Source organism: Liolophura sinensis, chromosome 1 (genome assembly GCF_032854445.1).
Source record: "Liolophura sinensis isolate JHLJ2023 chromosome 1, CUHK_Ljap_v2, whole genome shotgun sequence".
Taxonomy (NCBI): domain Eukaryota; kingdom Metazoa; phylum Mollusca; class Polyplacophora; order Chitonida; family Chitonidae; genus Liolophura; species Liolophura sinensis.
Window position 1 is genome coordinate 48,409,009 of NC_088295.1, and position 21,551 is coordinate 48,430,559.

The 21,551-nt window shown below is 38.2% G+C and overlaps 1 protein-coding gene across 1 annotated transcript; it reads right to left on the reverse strand.

The window, feature by feature from the left end:
* Positions 1–1,759: 1,759 nt before the first annotated feature.
* Positions 1,760–14,747, reverse strand: LOC135461604 (T-box transcription factor TBX18-like). The gene is made up of 8 exons (XM_064738780.1): positions 14,675–14,747; positions 11,893–11,995; positions 10,381–10,497; positions 9,831–9,987; positions 8,859–9,020; positions 5,740–5,804; positions 4,127–4,224; positions 1,760–2,966 (listed from the first exon to the last, which is right to left on the reverse strand). The coding sequence occupies exons 1-8, from the start codon at positions 14,745–14,747 to the stop codon at positions 2,488–2,490; spliced, it is 1,254 nt and encodes a 417-aa protein (XP_064594850.1). The 3' UTR covers positions 1,760–2,487.
* Positions 14,748–21,551: the final 6,804 nt, after the last annotated feature.

The window sequence follows — 21,551 nt, forward strand, 5'->3', positions numbered from 1 at the left end:
TCTAATTGTGTAATCTTCTTACTTTCAATCCAAATACGGCCGAGGTGTTTAACGCGCAAGCGCAATGCACCGACGCAGTAGCCTCATCAATGCGGCTGCTGTGAGTTCAAGTGCAACTCATGCTGGCTTCTTCTCCCGTCGTACACTGGAAGCTCTTCCAGCAACGTGTGGATAGTCGTGGGTTTCCCACGGGTTCTGCTTGGTTTCCTCCCACCATAATGCTGGACGCGTAAGTGAAATATTCTTCAGTACGGCGTGAAACACTAATCAAATAAATTGAGACACGGGATGGTCTAAATGATCCCTGAATAACTTTTCGCAATCTGAAGATGAGATAAGAACATGCGTATCAGTGCGTTACATGAATGCCTTATCATTTGTCATGGTGACATCTGAAGATGTGCCACCAATTAACTGTGGATTGTAGTGCATCAACTGTTTTATCAGTATTATTAAAGGCTTCCAATTCAGTTTATGTGATATTGTGGAAAGGACTTAATCAGAATGTTCCGATTGCCGCCTTCTCGTTGGTCCTGTTGTCTTCTCCACTTAAAATGAAGCATTGAAATGTTGATTGGACCAACTGTCTGTCCTGTATTTAATATCGCACAAACTGAACAAGAAATCGTAACAAGAACTTTAACACAACAGAAAGGTCAAAAGTCATTCGACCGTTAAAAGTAGAGATGGGCGAGTCCGAATCTGAAGAAACTCAGCTGGATATGTAGAAATATTTCTAGATAACCAGCTGTGTTTATTCAGATTGGGCGAGTCCTTGTTCTCGATGTATGTACGATTGGTCAATAAGGTTAGGCGTTCAAATCCAGTTCTTGGTGGTTTCATTGCTGCCACATACACGTCAGGAAGTTTTTAGCAAAGGATGGTGGTCTCCACCGAGCTCTATTCGATTTCCCTCGATCACATGCCTAACCACCTTCGTCTAAGTGAAATATTCTTGAGTACAGCATAATACTATAGTAAAAAATGGCTGAGTTTTTAAATCAAACTCATTTGTCGCGAAGGTAAAGAAGTCCCCGCTGTGATCATGTGTCAAAAATGTTAAGTATTTGTTTTCTGATCTTCATTTGTGGTAATAGTAATTTATTTATTTAATAAGTCCTGTAGGAAAGCTACAGGAACTTGTTAAGCAAATAAATAAATAAATATGGACAATCTGTCTCGACTAATTTACACGTGGCCAATTTAACCAAGATATCGCTATACACTATGTCAAGGACGGGTGTTAAGATGTTTTTTGGTTTCATTATAGATGTAGTGACTTCAAGGTGGCCTGTGTCAAATCACTGATTAAACTAGGGAGCGCAAGGCTAGAACAAGGGAGATGACTCTCAAAGACCCTTGATACACTGAGTACAAATACGGTAACCGAATCACGCGGTCATGGAGGGTAATAGCAACACATTTTAAAGCCCATCTTGTCGTACTGCCATATTTGCCGACAGGAATGAAATTTAGAGCGTAGATCTTCAAGGTAGATATTTAGCTGCCGCTTAATCGGTAAATCCGCTTTCGTAGCTCTAGAAGGGGCGATTCTGGGTGTGTGGGTTGTTTATACCGCTTTCCACGATAGATGAGCGATGTTATTCACAATATACTAAATGAGGGCTGGTGTAAGCAACGAAACGAAACGAAACGTCCGGTAGTGTTATTAAAGAAGTCAAATAACATCGGTATATAGAAAGAAAATGATGCTTACAATCCAGTTATAAAGTATAATACAACGGTAAATTTGTACAGCACTTTATTTCCGCAGTTTTCATACGGTTATTCAGGAACAAATAACCAGGTACACCAATAAATAACATTTTTAAGATTGAGAAACTCTAGAAAAATTTGGTCCCTGGCCCCATTATCCCAAGTCTTCGCAGAAAGACTTCGTTCTGTGAATGGTGTCATCTTAATGACGTGTTAAATCCGCTAATGATACAAGCGCAGGTTTCATACGGTTATTTAGGAACAAATAACCAGGTACACCAATAAATAACATTTTTAAGATTGAGAAACTCTAGAAGAATTCGGTCCCTGGTCCCTGTAGAAAGACTTCGTTCTGTGAATGAAGTCATCTTAATGACGGGTTACATCCGCTAATGATACAATGGAGGAAAGGATTGAAATAGTGAGGTTTAATGACATATCTACAGTACTTTGACCATGCCTTTGCAAAACATTTTCCCCAAACTTACGAGTTAAAAGAATTGCCATGTCGGCAAAATATTTTCTTGGTGGGTATATCCCCCAAAAATGTGTTTAAATAGCAATGTTGTAGAGTATACATCTAGCGTAGACAGACTTCTAACGATATCTTGGCAATTACAGTCCCAAGAAAAATGCATTTCAATATAAACACCTCAATAATCTCGAAACAAAATGCACTATTTTTCAAAGACTGAGAAATTTCCCACAAGGAAGCTTTGTGAAGGAGGATCGCTGTGTTAATCTTGGAGTGTAACAAAGAATGGTTTAAATTTAATAAGCCTCTTCGGATTTCGGTCTTTTGTCCGTTCCCTCATGTGCATCTCCGGGATGACATCGCTTTCCCGCCGGTTGTTCTTGCACATCCGTCATATTCAGCTGAGTGTCGTCCTGCATAACAGTCCTACAGCTACAGTCACAGTGCAGTGACCTATTATGACTTTGCCAGGCAGGAGATGACTGGCACTCCAGAGAGCTTCCAAACCCACGGCTTCCACACGTATGCATAGTCTTTAAACTTGAGCTGTACTGTTGTAAAAGCAACGTGCTGGCAGTGAAGTCGTCCCGTTCTTTAGAGCATAGTTCCAGCGAGTACAGCCCCGGGACGTGGGCTGGGGGTGGAGGGTATACAGGGTCCTTAAAACCACACCAGGACAATGCTACAGGGTGGAGGAAACTGGTACTGGGCGGAAGACGGGAGGTTGATGGTACTGTCGTCTGTTCCTGTAACTGTCCATGGTTCACGCAAAATGCTGAAAAATATGGGACAAAGTTCGTGGGTTGAAATCGATTTATATATACATATAAGGCCTTCAACAAGATACCAGTCCTACTCCATCACTACAAGCATAGTTTTTCAAAGTTTTTTTTTTTGAAAATTTGGAAGACTGTTTTACCGATTAATACTTTTCGGACCCCCTTATTTCTCTTATATGGGGAGCCTTTCCGTCCTAAACTACTTGGCTTCAGAGACTGTATTCAACAGTTTATCCCTCCCTTTGCAACGATGACGGATAAATTATTAACTTAGTACTAATGTATTACAAAAGAACAATGGTCTATCCAGCTTGGACCCGAATCACCACTGCTCAGGAAAAGGGCACTGCTTGAGGTGATGCAATAGCTGCCCTAGGCTCTACAGCCTAACCCCCAATAGCATTCTTCACGGCCTATAACATCTGAAATATTCTTAAGCACGATGTAACCATGCAAAGAAGAATAAAGTAATCTTGTTATACAAACCATTAAGTATACAATTCCACCAGTGATGCCCATATATTATAATATAATAATTCCTCCAACTACGCATTGCCCCATCAAGCAAACAAGGAAAAAGTAATCTTCACACGCAAACCAGTTGAAGATCCGCTAAACTGGCACTAATCCTATAAATATGCAGTTACCAGTGGTACCCATGTACGCTTACAAAACCCAGAACGTCGTCATCTAAGTGAAGAATTCTTATGAGGGCGCCAATCAAATAAGCTGTGAGTTCAAGTCCAGCTCATGCTGGCTTACTCTCTGGCCTTACGTGGGAAGGTTTGCCACCAACCTGTGGATGGTCGTGGGTTCCTCTTGCTCTGCCAGGTTCCCTCCAACCATAATGTTGTCCACCGACATATAAGTGAAATATCGTTGAGTACGGCGTAAAACACCAATCAAATAAAATAAATAAAGTAGAATAAAATAAGCAGATATTCCCAAACACAAGTGCAGTAATTCGATCGGTGGAACCTACATGTTTATTTATTTCTTTTGAATATTCATTGGCGTGAAAGTTGTCTTTTAGCCAGGAGCCATCTAATTGGCGACTGTGTTTAGTGTATTAAACAAAAAGTTGTGTGCTGTGACTGCAGTGTTTAATATCAAGAAGGTGACAATAGTAGTTTTATTCATTCGCCAGCATACCGACCTTCAGATTTGATATGACCGAGTTTATCATCGCGTAATGACGGCATCTTGGAGGATAATGATAATCTGAATGAAGCCATGATTGCGTCCAGTGAACTTCTGAAAAGAAATTATTATAAAGATATGATTATTATGATTATTAAAAATTCATTCATTTATACTTTTCACTGCATGGTGCTGGAACGATTTGCGTTCCTCAAAACTAGTAATCACTTATACGATGTTTGTCAGTTTTACGAGTTTTCGTGTAAAAAATCATTGCAAATGAAAGCAGTATGTATTGATCAGGATCGCGCCTACAATGTGCATTTACAAAATAAATTTTTCCCAATGAAGAGTTCAAGAAACAAAAATGTTGGATTTCTTCGTCTACTATTATTTCAATCATATGACATCAAAGTGGAACCAAACAAGTGACTGTTATGAAAACATCAAAGGCTGGATGATATACGGCAAAAACTTTCTTAACATCGAGACAAATTCTTTGGAGGGGCCTCCGTGGCTCAGTTGGTTAGCGCGCTAGCGCACCGTAATGACCCAGGAGTCTCTCACCAATGCGGTCGCTGTGAGTTCAAGTCCAGCTCATGCTGGCTTCCTCTACGGCCGTACGTGGGAAGGTTTGCCAGCAACCTGCGGATGGTCGTGGGTTTCCCCCGGGCTCTGCCCGGTTTCCACCCACCATAATGCTGGCCGCCGTCGTATAAGTGAAATATTCTTGAGTACGGCGTAAAACACCAATCAAAAAAAAAAAAAAAAAAATATTCTTTGGATACGATGACTTGTCTTCATACGTAATATTATTGAGACTAATTTGATATAACTTCAAAGAAACAGACAATAAAACAGAATTAATACGGAGGTAAATATTTTTAGGCAATTTTTTTTTTCTCCAAATCAAAGCTGATTTTAGAACTGTCGAGAGATTAGACAACTGTGCTAGTCGAAAAAGTAAAATTGTTGACCTAAATATTACGCCTTTTGGCAGCCAATTCGATCCATTGGTTACAGCAATTATACTGGGCGAATTTCGTGTATGTGTCTTGTTTCGTTACTGATCGTATGTCACCTTACTGACCTAAATTAAGGTCAGCGGTATCTGGGTGACCGTTGGAATTAAGGTGATCACGACTCGAGCTCATGCAAAAGCTATAATCCACGATCCGATATTATACCTTAGATTTATCATACCCTATTCCATATAGCCATACATCACATGATTGAAGAAATGAAGATTACACACCATCAATGAATGATGATTGTATTGGTTATCGCTCAGAACGTGGTGCGTTGTAATCTATCTACAGACATTACTTAAGCGGACAAAGGCATTTATACCGCTATCTGTGCATATCTGCACAGACGTGCGGCACTCTACTAGTGATCTGTCAATCAAACGTCAGCGGACAGCCCACTTTAAACAATGTAATAACAAGGGTGTGGGTATTGGGCCAGGCGCCACAATAGAGATAAGTAAACCATTTACTTGGGTTCTTTTTATATCTGAAAGGGTGCAAAAAAAATAGACAAAGACAAAAGCAAACAGGAAACATAAGCTCTTGAGCTATCCCCCCTCCAGGCGGTCGCCCAGTCTTATCAGGGCCGTATCATAGCTACCTTGTTTTTCCGGCCTCACGAAAACCCTTGGCGAACGGATTCCGAGCAATTTTTAAACGGGTAATCTGAAAGAAATGACATAATTTATCATAATATTTTATTTCATAAATACTTATGAAATAGTTATGATTGGTACATCCATCTTTTTTCTGTTCTATATCTTGAATAATACATTCATAAGAAAGTCCAACAGAAGTGCCTCTCTTTTTATGTTATCTGAACTGTTATAAAGGATTTTGACATCAAAACTCAGTTTTATCTTGATTTCGTGTCTGAAAAATCAACGACGTCATCCTGACGTCACTGAAACATCCTGTTTGCTTTTCTTATTCTGTGAACCGTGTTTCTTTGTTAAATGCGTTAAAGTTCGTTTTAACTAATCTGATAAATTTGTCAAATGGGAGGGTTTTCATGTTGGACGAGTATTACACGAATGTAAGAACTGAAGCTCTAAGCTGAGGAATTTCGCTCAAGGTTTGGACAAGGTTTAGGTTTGGGGTCTGTGCCTTAAAATGCAAAGCTTTAACAAATAAGAATGCGAGTAAGAATATAAGTGTGTAGGAAGTGTTTTTGATCATTCCTGCATACATTCAAGTAAGTTTTTAATTCACCAAATATCGGTCATCTAACACTGCAGCCGACAATACTGGACAAAGATTGTACTTTCCGAACCACTTTTTTAAAAGCAGGTTTCGCAGTCTGCTTAGTTATCATGTTTTACGTACATATTTAAGAAAAAACGCATTCAAAGACACTCTCTGTCAAAATACGACAAAAATGACTAACTATAATGAACATTTCCGCAAATCGTCAGTAATCCAAAAGTCAGCACATTTCTCTGTGTGGAATGGACTTTAATCATATCGGGCACATATAGTCTTAAAATGACTTTTTTTTCCCACGGTTTTGTGAACGAACGCACATATGTGATATCTGGGGTGTTAAACGACCAAGCACTCATATCATCACCGACCACTCGACCAGATAAAGGTTAGTCCTTGTTATCTGAGACAAACCTAGAGCATCCCGTTATCTATGTCTATCAACAACACATGATGCGTCCAGGGCCCTCGTGACAGACCGGTTTTCTCACCTATTGTCTATATGCCAAACAAAAACCTCGCTATACCTGTCGAAACAGTGCAATGATATGACGTGGTGCAAAGCGCTCGGATGTCACCGTGCTGCTATACCAGATAGTACTTAACGCCTGGTCACAGAGGGTCTTTATTGACAGCTACCGATCTATTTTATCTAGATGTTTGTTATATGAGATAACCGTTCATAAAAGAAAACAAGATATCCGCACTCCTTTGGTCGGCCCAAACTAAACATTGAACTGATTCATGACCTGACCAATACATAAACGAAGTAGAATTCAAGTCCAGACAGTACTGTAATGTTTCTACATTAGTGCAGACAGTATTGTAACGTTTCAGTACGTGGACATTTGACTTCATATTCTGAAAGGCAGGAGTGGCATTAAAAATTCTTACACCATTATTATTTTTGTTATTTTATTTCTATTTAATGTAATATTTAGTGTTGTAAAGATATTTCATTCAACATTCCTGGTCAGTATTTTTAAAATGATTTTGCACTCAAATATGAATTAAAAAATCTGTTCTGGCACTCGTTTTCATATCGTCGTTCCGAGTCAGCTCTGATAAATATGCGTAAATTTGTTTAGAAATTAGATCCATGAAGTGCGTGACATATTGCGCTGTAATAGCCGATTTTCATATTGAAAGGTAAAAAGGTCAAACAGTCAACAATGCGAAGGAATGACTGATATAGACAATAGCTCTTATACTGTATCATAGGAAGCCTGGCGTTAATTTCTGTTGTATTTCTTTCATCTATTTGTTTTGTTTATTAGATGTTTTACGCCGTACCCAAGAATATTTCACTTATACGACGGTCGTCAACATTACGGTGGGACGACAATGGGTAGAGCCCGAATGAAACTCACAACCACCCGCTGGTTGGTGGAAGACCTTCCCTTGTACGACCGTAGAGGAAGCCAGCAAGAGCTGGATTTCACTTACAACAACATGTCTAGTCAAACGTTTTGCCACAACAGGCAATGGAAATTAGCCATTACACCCCGTTCCACTCTCATTAAGCCTAGGTTAAAAATTCCTCGGTTGTAGTGATTCGTTTATAATGAAGTTGGGGCCGTATTACCATCACGGACTATATTTAAATCAGTTTGTTTTTTAATAATTACGGTATATTTTAAACTCTCATTGTTCACTTGTTAATGGAAGTTGCATGGTTTCAATTTATGTAACGACTTATACCTGGTTTCTTTTATACGAAGAAACTAAAGGGAAATGGGTAGATTTCAAGAGGAACGCCGCAAATCACGAGGTATAAACCAACATGACCTAAGCTGCAACCTCGAATAAGCGGAGGCTGGGTTCGAACTCGCGACTTCACTGGTGTTGAATTAATCATCCTCCTTGGCACCTCATTAGGCAGCTTGACAAGCAAAGCGCACTGTGCGGTATATTTACAGACAGCTTTAGTTTAGATTTATTTATTCATTTATTTGATTGGTGTTTTACAACGTTCTCAAGAATATTTCACTTAAACGACGGTGGCCAGCATTATGGTGGGAGGAAACCGGGCAGAGCCCAGGGGAAATCCACGACCATCCGCAGGTTCTTTAATTTAGAAAATAAATCCATAACGTGAGCGACTGCTATACGGCATCCGAAAGTCAAATTTGACGTGAATTATTGTAAACATCTGCTAACTTTTTAAATGTCTTAATTACTGCATCATTTACCGGGCGATTATAGATCTTCGACTCCAGACATTAACAGTTTAAATACTATATTTGTAAATTCCTCAAAATGGCAAATCCGCTAAATAAAGCGCGTAAGTAGTCTGATTACGAAGTCCAGTCTCCATAATTACTTAGTGAACATATGCTTGCAAATTTTCTTTGCACGAACGCAGGCTCAGTTATAAACTTTATATCCTGAAAAACCTGGATTCCTGCTGGTTTACAAGTAATATACTGATTCACTTTTGGAATTCCATTTTTGTCTCTGATGACATCTGTGATCATATTTCATCTCCTACTTTTGTACTTGTTAAATTGAACTCACCTCCTGATTCTGGTAGGCGGTCACCGCCATAAAAGAAGTCTGCGGAAATGCGAAAACGAGGTCCTCGCCTGGTGATGTCATTTTCTCTGCGTTGAGGTTTCCTGGAAAAACCTCCGTAATTCGTATACGAGGTTGAAACTTCTGCATGGATACCAGGGAAATCTGGAGGCAAATCAGATCAAATTTAGTTTTCGGGTACCGGTAAGAAATATAGCGTGCAAATGTACCAAGTTTTAGTTCTGCATGAAGACGAAGCTTCAGTAAGTTTCTTTCAACCTTAGTGGAGCCGTGATGTGCACATTGGATTATTACTAAGTCACATCTGTGATATAAGAAAAATGAAAATGATATAAGAAATTGATTTAGCATTTCTTGAAATAATGCTTATGGCTTAGCACCTCACCACATTGCAGCCATAGTGTGGTAAAGCATATTTGGAAAGATAGGATGATAGCCATACTGACAGTTAATGCCATAGTCACGAATTTCAAATCAAAATTCAAAAGTCGCGTGATCGAACAAATGCTAGACCTACGGTCCATTCCACCATGAAGAAAAAAAAAATGAGGCGCTTTAACTGCAGTTGTTTACAGGCCTACGTATAGTCCATTTACGTCAATGTTATTTACGGTAATGCTATTGCTATGTGGTTCACGTTGCCGAGTAAAACACCACAATATCATACACCTTTTCTTGGAATATAATTTATATTTACCAATTAGATTTACAGTATTTGTTTTTATTCCATTGATATTTATATAATGTCGAACTGTGGAATTTTTCTCTAAAGAGACAGCTGTCAAAGTTATGGGTGGAAGAAATCGTATTTTCACGAGAGAGTAATCAACCGCGTTTCGTCAATGCAGACAACCAACTAATTTAACCAATAAAATTAAAGTAGCCTTGTAGACAAGCAATCTCATATGCCTTGAAGTATAGAGGACACAACAGGTTAATAAACCAAGCTCTCACCTGTCCCTCTTTTGGAATATTACTGTTGGTCAATTTGATCCTCTCGAAAGAAACGACCTGTCCGTCCAGGTGAATGCCCTCTAGTGGAGAATCAGAATGTTCATAAACTTGTCCCGGCATCATCTGATCTCCTGGACCTGCGACCATCCATTTGGAGCTGTCGTATATAGTGCAGGTATAAAATTTTCATTTTAGAAAAACGAAATAAAGGATGTAATGATAAGAGATTATACTTTCTGATGAAACATTATGATCTGGTTAACAAAAAACGTTGATGTATTTATTTTTAACGCTTTTTTGAGTTAATGAAAAAATGCATTTTGAGATATATTGTTAAAAATAGTTTTAAACTGTCTTAACCTATAGTTGTAATATTAGTCACTCAAACGCTTAAGGTAAATATCAGTGTTCTTCTCCGAAGGAAAACTTAATATAATCAGGGGAAAATGAAATAATAAATGATTACAGAAAAAAATACATTAAAAATCTAATCAATGCTGTATGCCGATTGCGGATAATTCGATTACTTGCTAACTTCTATCGATCTTACCTGTGATAGACGTATCGATATTTGTTCTGATCAATAGAGACGAAGTGAATAGAGATACGATAGCAGGAGTCTGGCTTCAGGCCTCTAAACTTCACCCTCAACGCCGGAAACATCCGTCTTTAAACAAAACAATTACGCAAAGTTACATCAAACAATCATGCATGATACTGTGCTTTTTCATTTTATGCTTATTTATTTACTTATTTGTTTCATTGAAGCGTGTCTTAGTCGAGTGGGCGAGACGCTTCAATCACTATGGGATACGCAAGGTGCGGGTTCAATCCGGGCCTTGGACTGGGACTTTGTAGATTGTCCCGCTCTCTTGGGGCCTTGCATGGTGGCAAAAAGCTGTCTAATACCACTTGAGTAGTCTAGAAACCACTGTAGGCCACTTGACTCCAACCACGTGGTGTGGTAAATCTGTTAGTACGTTATACGTGAGAAAGTTTGTCATTAACTTGCCAAAAGTCAGCATTCAGTTGACGACAGGCCCTTCGGTGCTCTCCATCTATAAGGCAACATAATTGCCATCGCATAAATGAAAAATTTTCGGGAATGGTTTTAAACAACAATAAAATAAAAAATAAATAAATTTAATTGGGATTTTACGCGATACTATTTCACTTATAGGAAGGCTGTATAAGGTTTATAAGTGGAAGAATTAAAACCGATATACCCGAGAGACCTTCTTTAATGAAAACATACGAGCTGGAAAGCGTTGAATTCGAACCCTTAATCTAACCGGCATGGCAATATAGTGATCTGCTTTGCTCTGAATGATCGTTGGCTGAGATATGTTTTGATTGAATAATTTAAGAAGTTTGGATTAATTCATTTACCAAGGTTATATAATTATTTTTCCATTTCTTAAAATATTTAGCCCTGCGTTAATTTTTGACGTGATCGTTAAAATATAAAAGGCCTAATATTTATTTTATTTTTTTTTAAATTTATTTATTTATTTATTTATTTATTTATTTGGTGTTTTCCGTCACATTTCAGAACTTCGGTCAGTATTATGGTGGGAGGAAACCATACAGAGCCCGGGGGAAACCCACGCCCATCCGAAGCTTACTGGCAAATTAACCTTCTCATACGACCGGAGGGGAAGCCTGCATGATCTGGACTTGAACTCAGAGCGACTGCATTTTTGAGGGGCTCCCAGGTCTTTGTGCCACCAGTTAGACAGGAGTTTATTCTTTTAAGTTATCTCTTTTATTCTTTGAAAATCTCTTAGCGAATGAGGAACCGGAATGTTTCCGTCGGCTGGAACAACCATACGGCCCTTTGATCCTACTGCAATGAATTATGGTATGTATATTTATTTTTATTATTTATTCGCACAGCGACCGCATCGGTTAGCCGCTCCGATTGTGGTATGTTTATTTATGCATTTATTTAATTGGTGTTTTCACTTATACGAGGCGTTGTAGTGGGAAGACAGATTATGTTATGTAAAGGTTTACCACTTAAGTGTTAAGAGCACACGTATTTTATCTTCTTATTTTTTACCTTCCAGTTTTGGTGATAATCATTTCCGTGCCCAGCGCGTTGAAGGCCTGCCATAGGTCACCATGACACAGTTCCGCCGTGATCTGACAACTGCCACGCGATTCTGAAAAGCAAATCATCAAGGATTATTTATTGATTGATTTATTTATTATTTATTTTATTTCAATTCCTGCCCAGGAAACTATAACAGACGACAACAAATACAACAAATCGACAGTCCAATCCACATCTCCACTGGGATTCGAACTTTCAACTTCCCCTCTCTGTATGATTTCTGTCAGACCTCAAGAGTCCTCAACTTGTGTTCATGTCACTATAAGCCCTTAATAGGTTAATTTTAATAAAATAAATAAATGAATTGAAGAATTCTATACACAAATCCGCCCACTCGTGATCTCTCCTTTAATGTACATGTTCCTTTATACTTCCATTTAAAGTAATGGTGAAAAGTACTGCAACAATCCATCCCCATAGAACTGGGTTTTTTTTTCAACATAGAACGTTATCGAAGGCCAGATTTGTCTTTCACTTGGAAATCGACGTGTTGTCCATCAAAAGGCATTATTGTATAGGTTACAAATGACTGTGAAACAGCCAAAACGTTCCCCGATTATGTCCTTGATTGCTTATTTATGATTACCCAAATTAGAAGTCGTGGGCTTCCCAAGAATTAATTAGGAAAGCCTATATGCATAACAACTTATTAAAACAAGCTCCTGAAATTTGATCAGTGTCTATGCATTTTTTTCAGAGCGCTAAACGTCAGGTTCAAATTTCTATTAAGTATAAGTGGTTGTTAAATGTATGTACTAATTTAAACGAAACCAAATATAAGGACGTTCATCTGCTAAAAAACAATATAGCATTTATGCTATACTCATTGTTCTCCACATAAAGATATAGCGAAAATAATTCTAATCCCAAACAAAGTAGCAAAGGGTATCAAATATATATTTTGGTTTGGCTAAGTCACATAGATACATTTTGACTACTTAGCCTTTATAACGTTTGTAATGTGGTTATAATTATCTTGTAATTCCAGAACTCACCGAAATGACACGTCACATACAACATAAGTAATTAAAACCAAACACGTGTCTCATTTTGACATAATGCCAAGATAAAGACCCGCATGGTATTATAAGTGCAGGGTCATCGGCTTTAGGTTTTTATCACTGGGGTGATAATTATAAAGCTGATGAGGAACTATTGTATCCTATTTCTCCACAATTAACAACTATAGCTTCCTGTTTTGGCTATATCAGGATATTGCAAAACTACGGTTCATGTGTCAAAAACAAGTATGTAAATAGCCTTCACGCAAGAACAAACAAAAGTATAGAGAGAACAACAGGAGCCCATGATAACGCTGTATAAGCTACAAATGCAAGTTAGTATTGCAAGTTGCTAGGCATATAGATGGCCATACATATATACAGTATATAAAGTATATAAAGTGAAGATATTCATGCATTTCACAAAGTTAAAAATGGTTGCATAAAAAATCATGCGCAAAATATTGGCAATACGGGACAAACTCAGAAATTTCTATCATGCATGTAACCAAAATACGGCATTGTAGATGACTCATTATTTCTTTGGAGGAAAGATTTGGTTTTCGATTTAATATAATTTTGTTTTATTTCTTCCACCGGTGTTTTACGACGTTTACCTAAGAATATATCTCTGTTACAGGAAGGTCAGGTGTAAAAGCGATCTTCAAGAGTAAACAACCCGAAGAAAGTGCTTATAATTGCCGTAAGATTCCAAATCAGCACACCATATTTCAGCTGTAAATTAATAACTTTTACTGGGTTTGTGATAATGTGAAATGCATTCTGCATAAACAGACCCGACACTGCATTGTACACTTCACCTGCGTGGTTTAGCCATAAACAATCTCAAAAACATCTCAAAAGTTTGGATCTATTGAGTCGAACAATTTAGGGGACAATGAATCACTGCCATATCAAGGGCGGGAAAATTGCTCTGGCATAAAGAAATATTGAAGAATGCCAATTTTCGGATTAACCATTTAGAGTGTGAAGGGGGACAGAAAATAACGACTAAGTAACCACAGTCTAGACGACCTATATGAAATAAGACTGAGTACTCACGCAGTTGAATGTCCTTTTACTGGGTTCTTCTATAATGAAGAATTTCCTCTTGTTCTATTATTATTATATTAAGTTTTTTCACAGCAGATGTGCTAGAATAGTCCATTGACAAGTTGCTACAGAACAGAATATATATCCTGCCAATTTCAATGTATCATTCTGGGTGAATTTAACTTTTAATTTGATTCTCTTCAATGTTTGTATAGTTAGTTTCATTCTTTTGACAAGAAACAGACCTAGTTTCTGTCTGGTCAAATGTAAGTCTATACAGTCAACGGTGTTTCACCAGGAATGGATGCCATAGATAAGGCCTTTAGTACCATGGTTATCTTGACTCAATTGTATATTTATCGATGTAAAATCTTCAGCCTTGAAACATATTCTTAGATAATAAACTGGGAAGCTGATATCCTTTCTACGTACGGGGAAAGGATTGTCTATTAGCAGATTATGGTAAGTTTGGACAAACGTATTTTTGACATATGAACCGTCTTAAGGTGGAGCACCGTAAAAATGTTACTGTACTGTAATTAAAGCCATGTATATATCTTTTCAGTATAAAAAAATAATTTAAAAAGAACTATTCCTTGGTGGTAGTGCGCCGATCATTTGAGTCGAACAATTTAGGGGACAATGAATCACTGCCATATCAAGGGCGACCTCACCTGACTTACGACCACAAGAATCTTCTTTTAACAGGCACTCAATGGAGAAAGCCTTTGCTCTTTGGCTTAACATTGTTCACATTCGTCTGGCTGAGTTAGAAAACTCCGTTTCTTCAACCTTTTCCGGTTCCTTGTACACAAAACGATGTTTCTTTCTTCAGATTTTCGTGATGAGACACCTTTATACCTGGAACCATTCAGCAAACCTTTCGTCTTCCTGTGCCGCCTTTATTTCCCGGAAGCCAAATTTCCAGTTGCTGACGGTTGGATGTGCACAGTGGTTCTGGGTTGACAAACTGCAGGAAAAGTTGTCAAGGCGTGTCGTGCTCCTGTCACACCTCTCCTGTCTACATGTGGTGTGTGTTTCTCTGGGACACTGGGTGAAGCCTGTTTACGCGACCAGCCGTGCGTTGTTTTACTGATAACAATGCCCGATGTTGTTTAATAAGCGATCTCATCCATTATCTTTGACCCTTACAGAACTATGGCTGATAACCAAGTGCACCCTGGGTAATTGTTCAAATAATGCTTTTGCCCGCCCCGCGTGGTGTCGGCCTAGCTGCATGATGACCCTCTTGGTTCTCCGATATCTGTGGCATGGGCCTAAATACCTTAGTTAGCGCAGGAACTGATTACATGAATGATTGATAGAGTGACTAATCATTAAATGACGAGAGTCGTTCGATTTGTGATAGATGATTACCGGCTCTGTGGTCATTGGTTTAATTCAATTTTTATTTCACTGAATTACTGATTGACGTGTTGATTAACATCAAATTTTTGAATTATACGAGCAGAGTTTTTGTTGTTGAAAACACTGAAGGTAAAGATTTGCTAATACCTGGTTTGGAGTCTGGGAATTTAATGGAGATCAAGTGTTGTCGGATTTCTAACAATGTGATGCCGCACCGACAGGTGCTGTAAAAAATGTTATTTCAGTTGGTAAGAATATGGTAACACCACGTGTAGGCGTTTTGGATAGACTACTCCGAATAAGGTTAATCTTAAAGGTCTAGTCAATATTCGCTCAATTAATTTGGCCATAGACAGAGATTCGCTTAACATCAAAAGGAGAGCCAGCTCTCATGACAATCAAGGGGTGTACTGAGAGTCATTTTTCACCACAAGAAGAGAAATTCTATATCAGAATTACGGAGAGTCATTTCTCACCAAAGGAGAAAAATTTCTATGTCAGAATTACGGAGCCATTTCTCACCAAAGCAAAGAAATTTCTATATGAGAATTATTTCTCACCACAAGGAGAGAAATTTCTATGTCAGAATTATGGGGAGTCATTTCTCACCACAAGGAGAGAAATTTCTATGTCAGAATTATGGGGAGCCATTTCTCACCACAAGGAGAGAAATTTCTATGTCAGAATTAAGGACAATCATTTCTCATCACAAGGAGAGAAATTTCTATGTCAGAATTAAGGACAGTCATTTCTCACCACAAGGAGAGAAATTTCTATGTCAGGATTAAGGGCAGTCATTTCTCACCGCAAGGAGAAAATTTTCTATGTCAGAATTAGGGACAGTCATTTCTCACCCCAAGGAGAGACAGTCATTTCTCTCCTTGTGGTGATTATTGACAAATAACCTGGAGTCATTTCTCACCACCAGGAGAGAAATTTCTGTATCAGAATTGAGGTGGGTAATTTCTCATCATCAGGCCGTCATCTCATTTTGTGATCTGTATACATCTGTCCTATGTACAGCGTTACATATGACGTCATGTAGGACCTTTATGGAAAGACAACGTTGTATGTGCTGAACACAATGCAAGCACTATGCAAGGACGATGCTTCGTTTCAGTGGAATGGGTGGAATTTCCCGAAGTTTTCAATGTAACTTGATAAAATATCTGACGTATTAATAGCACTAATATTCACAAAACACCTGGTAAATCTCAAATATGAAACCCCAATATTCACAAATAACCTGGTAAATGTTTCAGGAACTCCAATACTCACAAATAACCTGGTAATTTCTGACATGAAACGCCAATATTCGCCAATAACCCGGTAAATTTCTGACATGAAACGCCAACATTCGCCAATAACCCGGTAAATTTCTGAAATGAAACCCCAATATTAGCAAATAACCTGGTAAATAACCGATATGAAACCCCAATATCTGCAAATAACCCGGTAAATTTCTGACATGAAACCCCACTATGTGCAGATAACCTGGTGAATTTCTGACATGAAACGCCAATATTCGCAAATAACCCGGTAAATTTCTGACATGAAACCCCACTATGTGCAGATAACCCGGTAAATTTCTGACATGAAACCCCAATATTCGCAAATAACCCGGTAAATAACTGATATGAAACCCCAACATTCATAAATATCCCGGTAAATATCTGACATGAAACACCATCATTCACAAAATAACCTGATAACCGTCTTATATGAAACCCTAATATTTACACATAACCCAGTTAATGTCTAAGGAACCCCAATATTCACAAATAACCTGGTAAATGTCTAAGAAACCCCAATATTCACAAATAACACGGTAAATGTCAAAGAAACCCCAATATTCACAAATAACCTGGTAAATGTCTAATGAACACCAATATTCACAATGTCTAATACAAAACACATATATTCACAAATAGCCGGTTAAATGTCTGACATGAAACCACAATATTCACAAAAAACCTGGAAAAGCCCAATATTTACAAATAACCTGGTAAATGTCTGATATGAAACCCCAAAAATAACAAATAACCTGGTAAATGTCTATTTATGAAATCCCAATATTCACAAATAACCTAGTAAATGTCTGAAATGAAACCCCAATATTTACAAATAACTTGGTAAATGTCTGATATGAAACCCCAATATTCGCAAATAACCTGGTAAATGTCTATTTATGAAATCCCAATATTCACAAATAACCTGGTAAATGTCTGATATGAAACCCCAATATTTACAAATAACCTGGTAAATGACTCGTATGAAACATTCAGTTCCAGGTAGTCAGTGGCGGGTTAATATTTATCAGGCTTATATTTATTTACTTCACATGGTTAAACTATTGTGTTGTGATTGTGAGGGCATCAGCCAACGATGTGACATGTTCCAATCCAGAGAAAACTACTGCCCTCTATCCAGCAGGCTAGATTCGAACCTCTCATCTCAGTTGTCGAAGGCCTGTCGAGAGAGGGAAGGTCATCGCCTTTGCTAAATTTGGCGGCAGGAGATCACAGAAATATACATGCTTTATAAGAAAAAATACAAAAATTCGTCAGGATAACTGAACAGGTTTTTTTTCATATAAAAGTCTATATTCTTCAAGGATCGTACACATTTTATGTCTTAATTAATTAACAGGAAAAAAAACAATATAGCATGCGTAATTTAAACTTAAGCGGGCGAAAATCACGGAAAGAGAATTTCAGGCTTCCTTCTTTGTCTTAGAGTTGATATAATAAAAGCTTCGTCTTTCGGCGTATTTAAACACTTAGAGTTGGTTTGCATCGCTATTAAATTGTAATAAATGAGATAAATTAAATTGCAATTGTTAAACAGACTTCAACGAGATAAAAAATGTTTCGCACTGTCAGTTTTGAAAGCGCTTTTTCATGTTTAAAAATTAGGGTGACGTACGGGGTGTTTGATCTGCCTCGTGCTGTCAGCATTCGTAAACCATTCAAATTAAGTCGTCCAGTGGGACTGGAAATCAAATCCGCTCTTATTGTGTGAATTTTATACCGGGACCGGAATTAACAGATTAAAAATAGTGGTCAAACACGAAGATTAGAAGAGAAAGAACAGACAAAGCTAGACATCCGTGTTTGGGGAGTAGCGACACACGCTATTAACTACGAGATTACACCAAGGGTGAGAATAAAGTGTTGATTTTTTGACTGGATGAGAGATCACAACAAGGTGCCTTAGACGTATCAACCATCATCGATGGTATCAGGACGTCACGTGAGCTGTCGATTCCACGAGGTATCCATGGTGGCACGCGATGACTGTTTGTCATGTCCGGTGAAGTGTCGTCAAGGACTCTCGCCATAACTCCATTGTCACGATATCTTACCATTACAGGAGGGAAATTCAAGCTCCTTTACACTGTTAATCAGCAAATACCTTATCACAAATTAAAACCTGATGTTTTCTATTACTTAAGGTGTATTTACAATTGCTCTGGCGCGAAAAGTAACGTTGAGTAACTCCAAATATACATTTTGCTTGCGCCATGCATGCAAGATTTTTTATTTTTATAAATTAATAACGACATCACCACCGAGCTATAATGAGCAGAGCACTGTTTCACAAATGTCCTAAGCTAAACCCTACGACTTCAAAGCTCAAACTTCATATACCTTACTAATTTCTTTATTTATTTCATTGAAGTTAAACGCCGTCGAGAATATTTCACTTATACAACTGCGGATATGCCTTAGTAAGTGACAGTTGGTAAAACATATTAAGATCTACGACTTAGAATCTTTTAGTGAAAAGAAAGTCCGACATGGTGCAGGACGTATATTCCTAAAAGTTGATGTCGTATTTCTTATGCTTTTCTACTCTATATTAAAAAAGGTAAATGTAAGGGGATATAAGATTTAATCAGACCAGAAATTTGGAAATAATGGACAGAAACCTCCACAATGCACCTTGATTGCAATTTTATGTGACATAGTTATTAAATTTGATTAACACTCGTGGAAATGTTTGGCTGTGTTTATCGTGTACTTGTTACCTTCATCGAAAAGCAAAGCCGCTAACACGTACCTGTCTAAAATCTGGTGAAGCTGGGAGCTAAACACATGGTGTGCTAATGTAGGTTTTGAGTTTAACATCGTACCTAGCAATTTTTCAATCATAGGTGTGGAGTCGCTAGGTGTGTGTATTGTGTCTTCATTTGGCAGGGCGAGTCCATATCGCCAAATTGCTGCCACCACTGAAGCATCATGCCGGAGACACCAGACCAGGTCACATTATACTGACACAGGGACAGTAAGTCATGTTTCCTTGCTCTTACGTCTCACTGCTGAGTGCCAAGTGAGGCAGCAGCAAGTACCATTTTTAAGGACTTTGATATGACCCGATCCGGGTTTGATCGAGGGTGTCCCGTCTTCTCGGCGATCGCTCTAACTATTAGGCCACCGAAGCAGTCCCCTGCACACAGCAGTACATGCTTTTTGAAATCGCTTAAATTTGTTTGATAGGTAACATAAGACAAAATTTTCAAGCGTCTCAGCACAATAATTTTATCTGGAAGGATCATAAAAATGAGTTTTTTGGAAAGTCTGCAACTTTTTTCCGTGTTTCCTCCAATGTACAACGTATCTGTACGCCACATTGCCCCTCTCTTTAATGCAACATAAACTCTAACTATAGTTTTCGTCACAGACAAAATCCAATGGTAATAAACTCTTTTCTAGAAACAAAAATGCTCCTTTTCCACTATAGCTATATTATTCCCTCAAAGGTTTCAAAATAAAACTGAACACGACTAACAAATGTCAGTGATGGTGTTACACCTAAGCGAACACGGTGTATATCTCATCTCCCCCAATCGTCCACCCCACCACAACCTCCACCCCACCCCTACAAATCCCTCACCTCTTTCCATCACATGCTGTTATCACATCTGTCTCTCAGGTAACCCACTACCCGCGGGTTCTCACCCGATTAAGACGATGCCCATATGAAAAAAAAAAACTCAATTAGGTAATTGGTCTTAGTTTATTTTCCCACCCGTGTGCTGCCGAGCGTGTATGTGTCCGCGTGGAGCCTTAAACGAGTACGGTAACTCAAGACGCGCGGTAGCTAACCGCCCCCTTGTTTGACTGCATCGTACAGGTGCGCTGACAACGTTGACACTCCGTGCGGGTTCCCTTATCTCACATCCTATACCTTTCATTTTATTATCATCGCGTGCGGCCAGGCTGTGAGGGGACGTAAACTGTATCGATTTATAACGCTCTGTTTGGGTCTCGCAAGTGTTCGTTACTTTACCCCTTGCCTGTGTAAATTGCCTGTTCAGTTAAAACGACCTTAACTTAAATGGAGACCACATAATTACATAAACTATATAAAATATTGGATTTTTAAAAAGAAATATATAAAAAAATTACATGTTTATGTGATGAAAGGTTATGCAGTTTTTTTTATCGTTTCTTTACCTTTTCATTTCAATTTCTAGTTTCGCCAAGCCAGAATTAAGACACTGATATAGACAATCCGGGTAAATCGTTGATAAATCAAGTACCGTACAATGCTAGATTCATGTTGGATAGTGTTTATTCTTCAGCTAAAAGTACACATCCAATGTGAGTTCGAACTTCTCTGGTACTTTTTCAAAGAAATTTATTTTTTCTCAGCATTTTGAATACATGAAAAACAAACTGATGAAAAAAAAATTGCAGAACAAAAACTGTAGAACGGACCTTTTCACTAACACTTTTGTTCTGTCACAAATAAAATATTACATAAACTTCCTTGAACACATTTAAGATCTAAAAATGTCATATTTTCATTTTCACTGGAATCGATGAATAAGGTTTACTGTCGCATTGGCAATATTTCAACCACATTGTGACGACCTATTCATGAGATCTTCTCCATATCTTATCACCACATATAAAGCCTAACAAATATTACCCTTATTTGATTCGGGTTTATATATATGGGCCCTATTTATTGGTTTGATTTGCGTGAAACGACACACCCAATTGTCATTCATACTATGGCAGATAAGCTCATGGAGGGATTGATGGACACCGAATTGCCCCGAATAGAACACCGCCCTCAGCCAGGTATATCTGACAAACGTCTTAAACTTAATATGCGGGATTCGACTCTTGATCAGACCTCACTGATCAGTGGTTGATCGATTAAATAAATAAA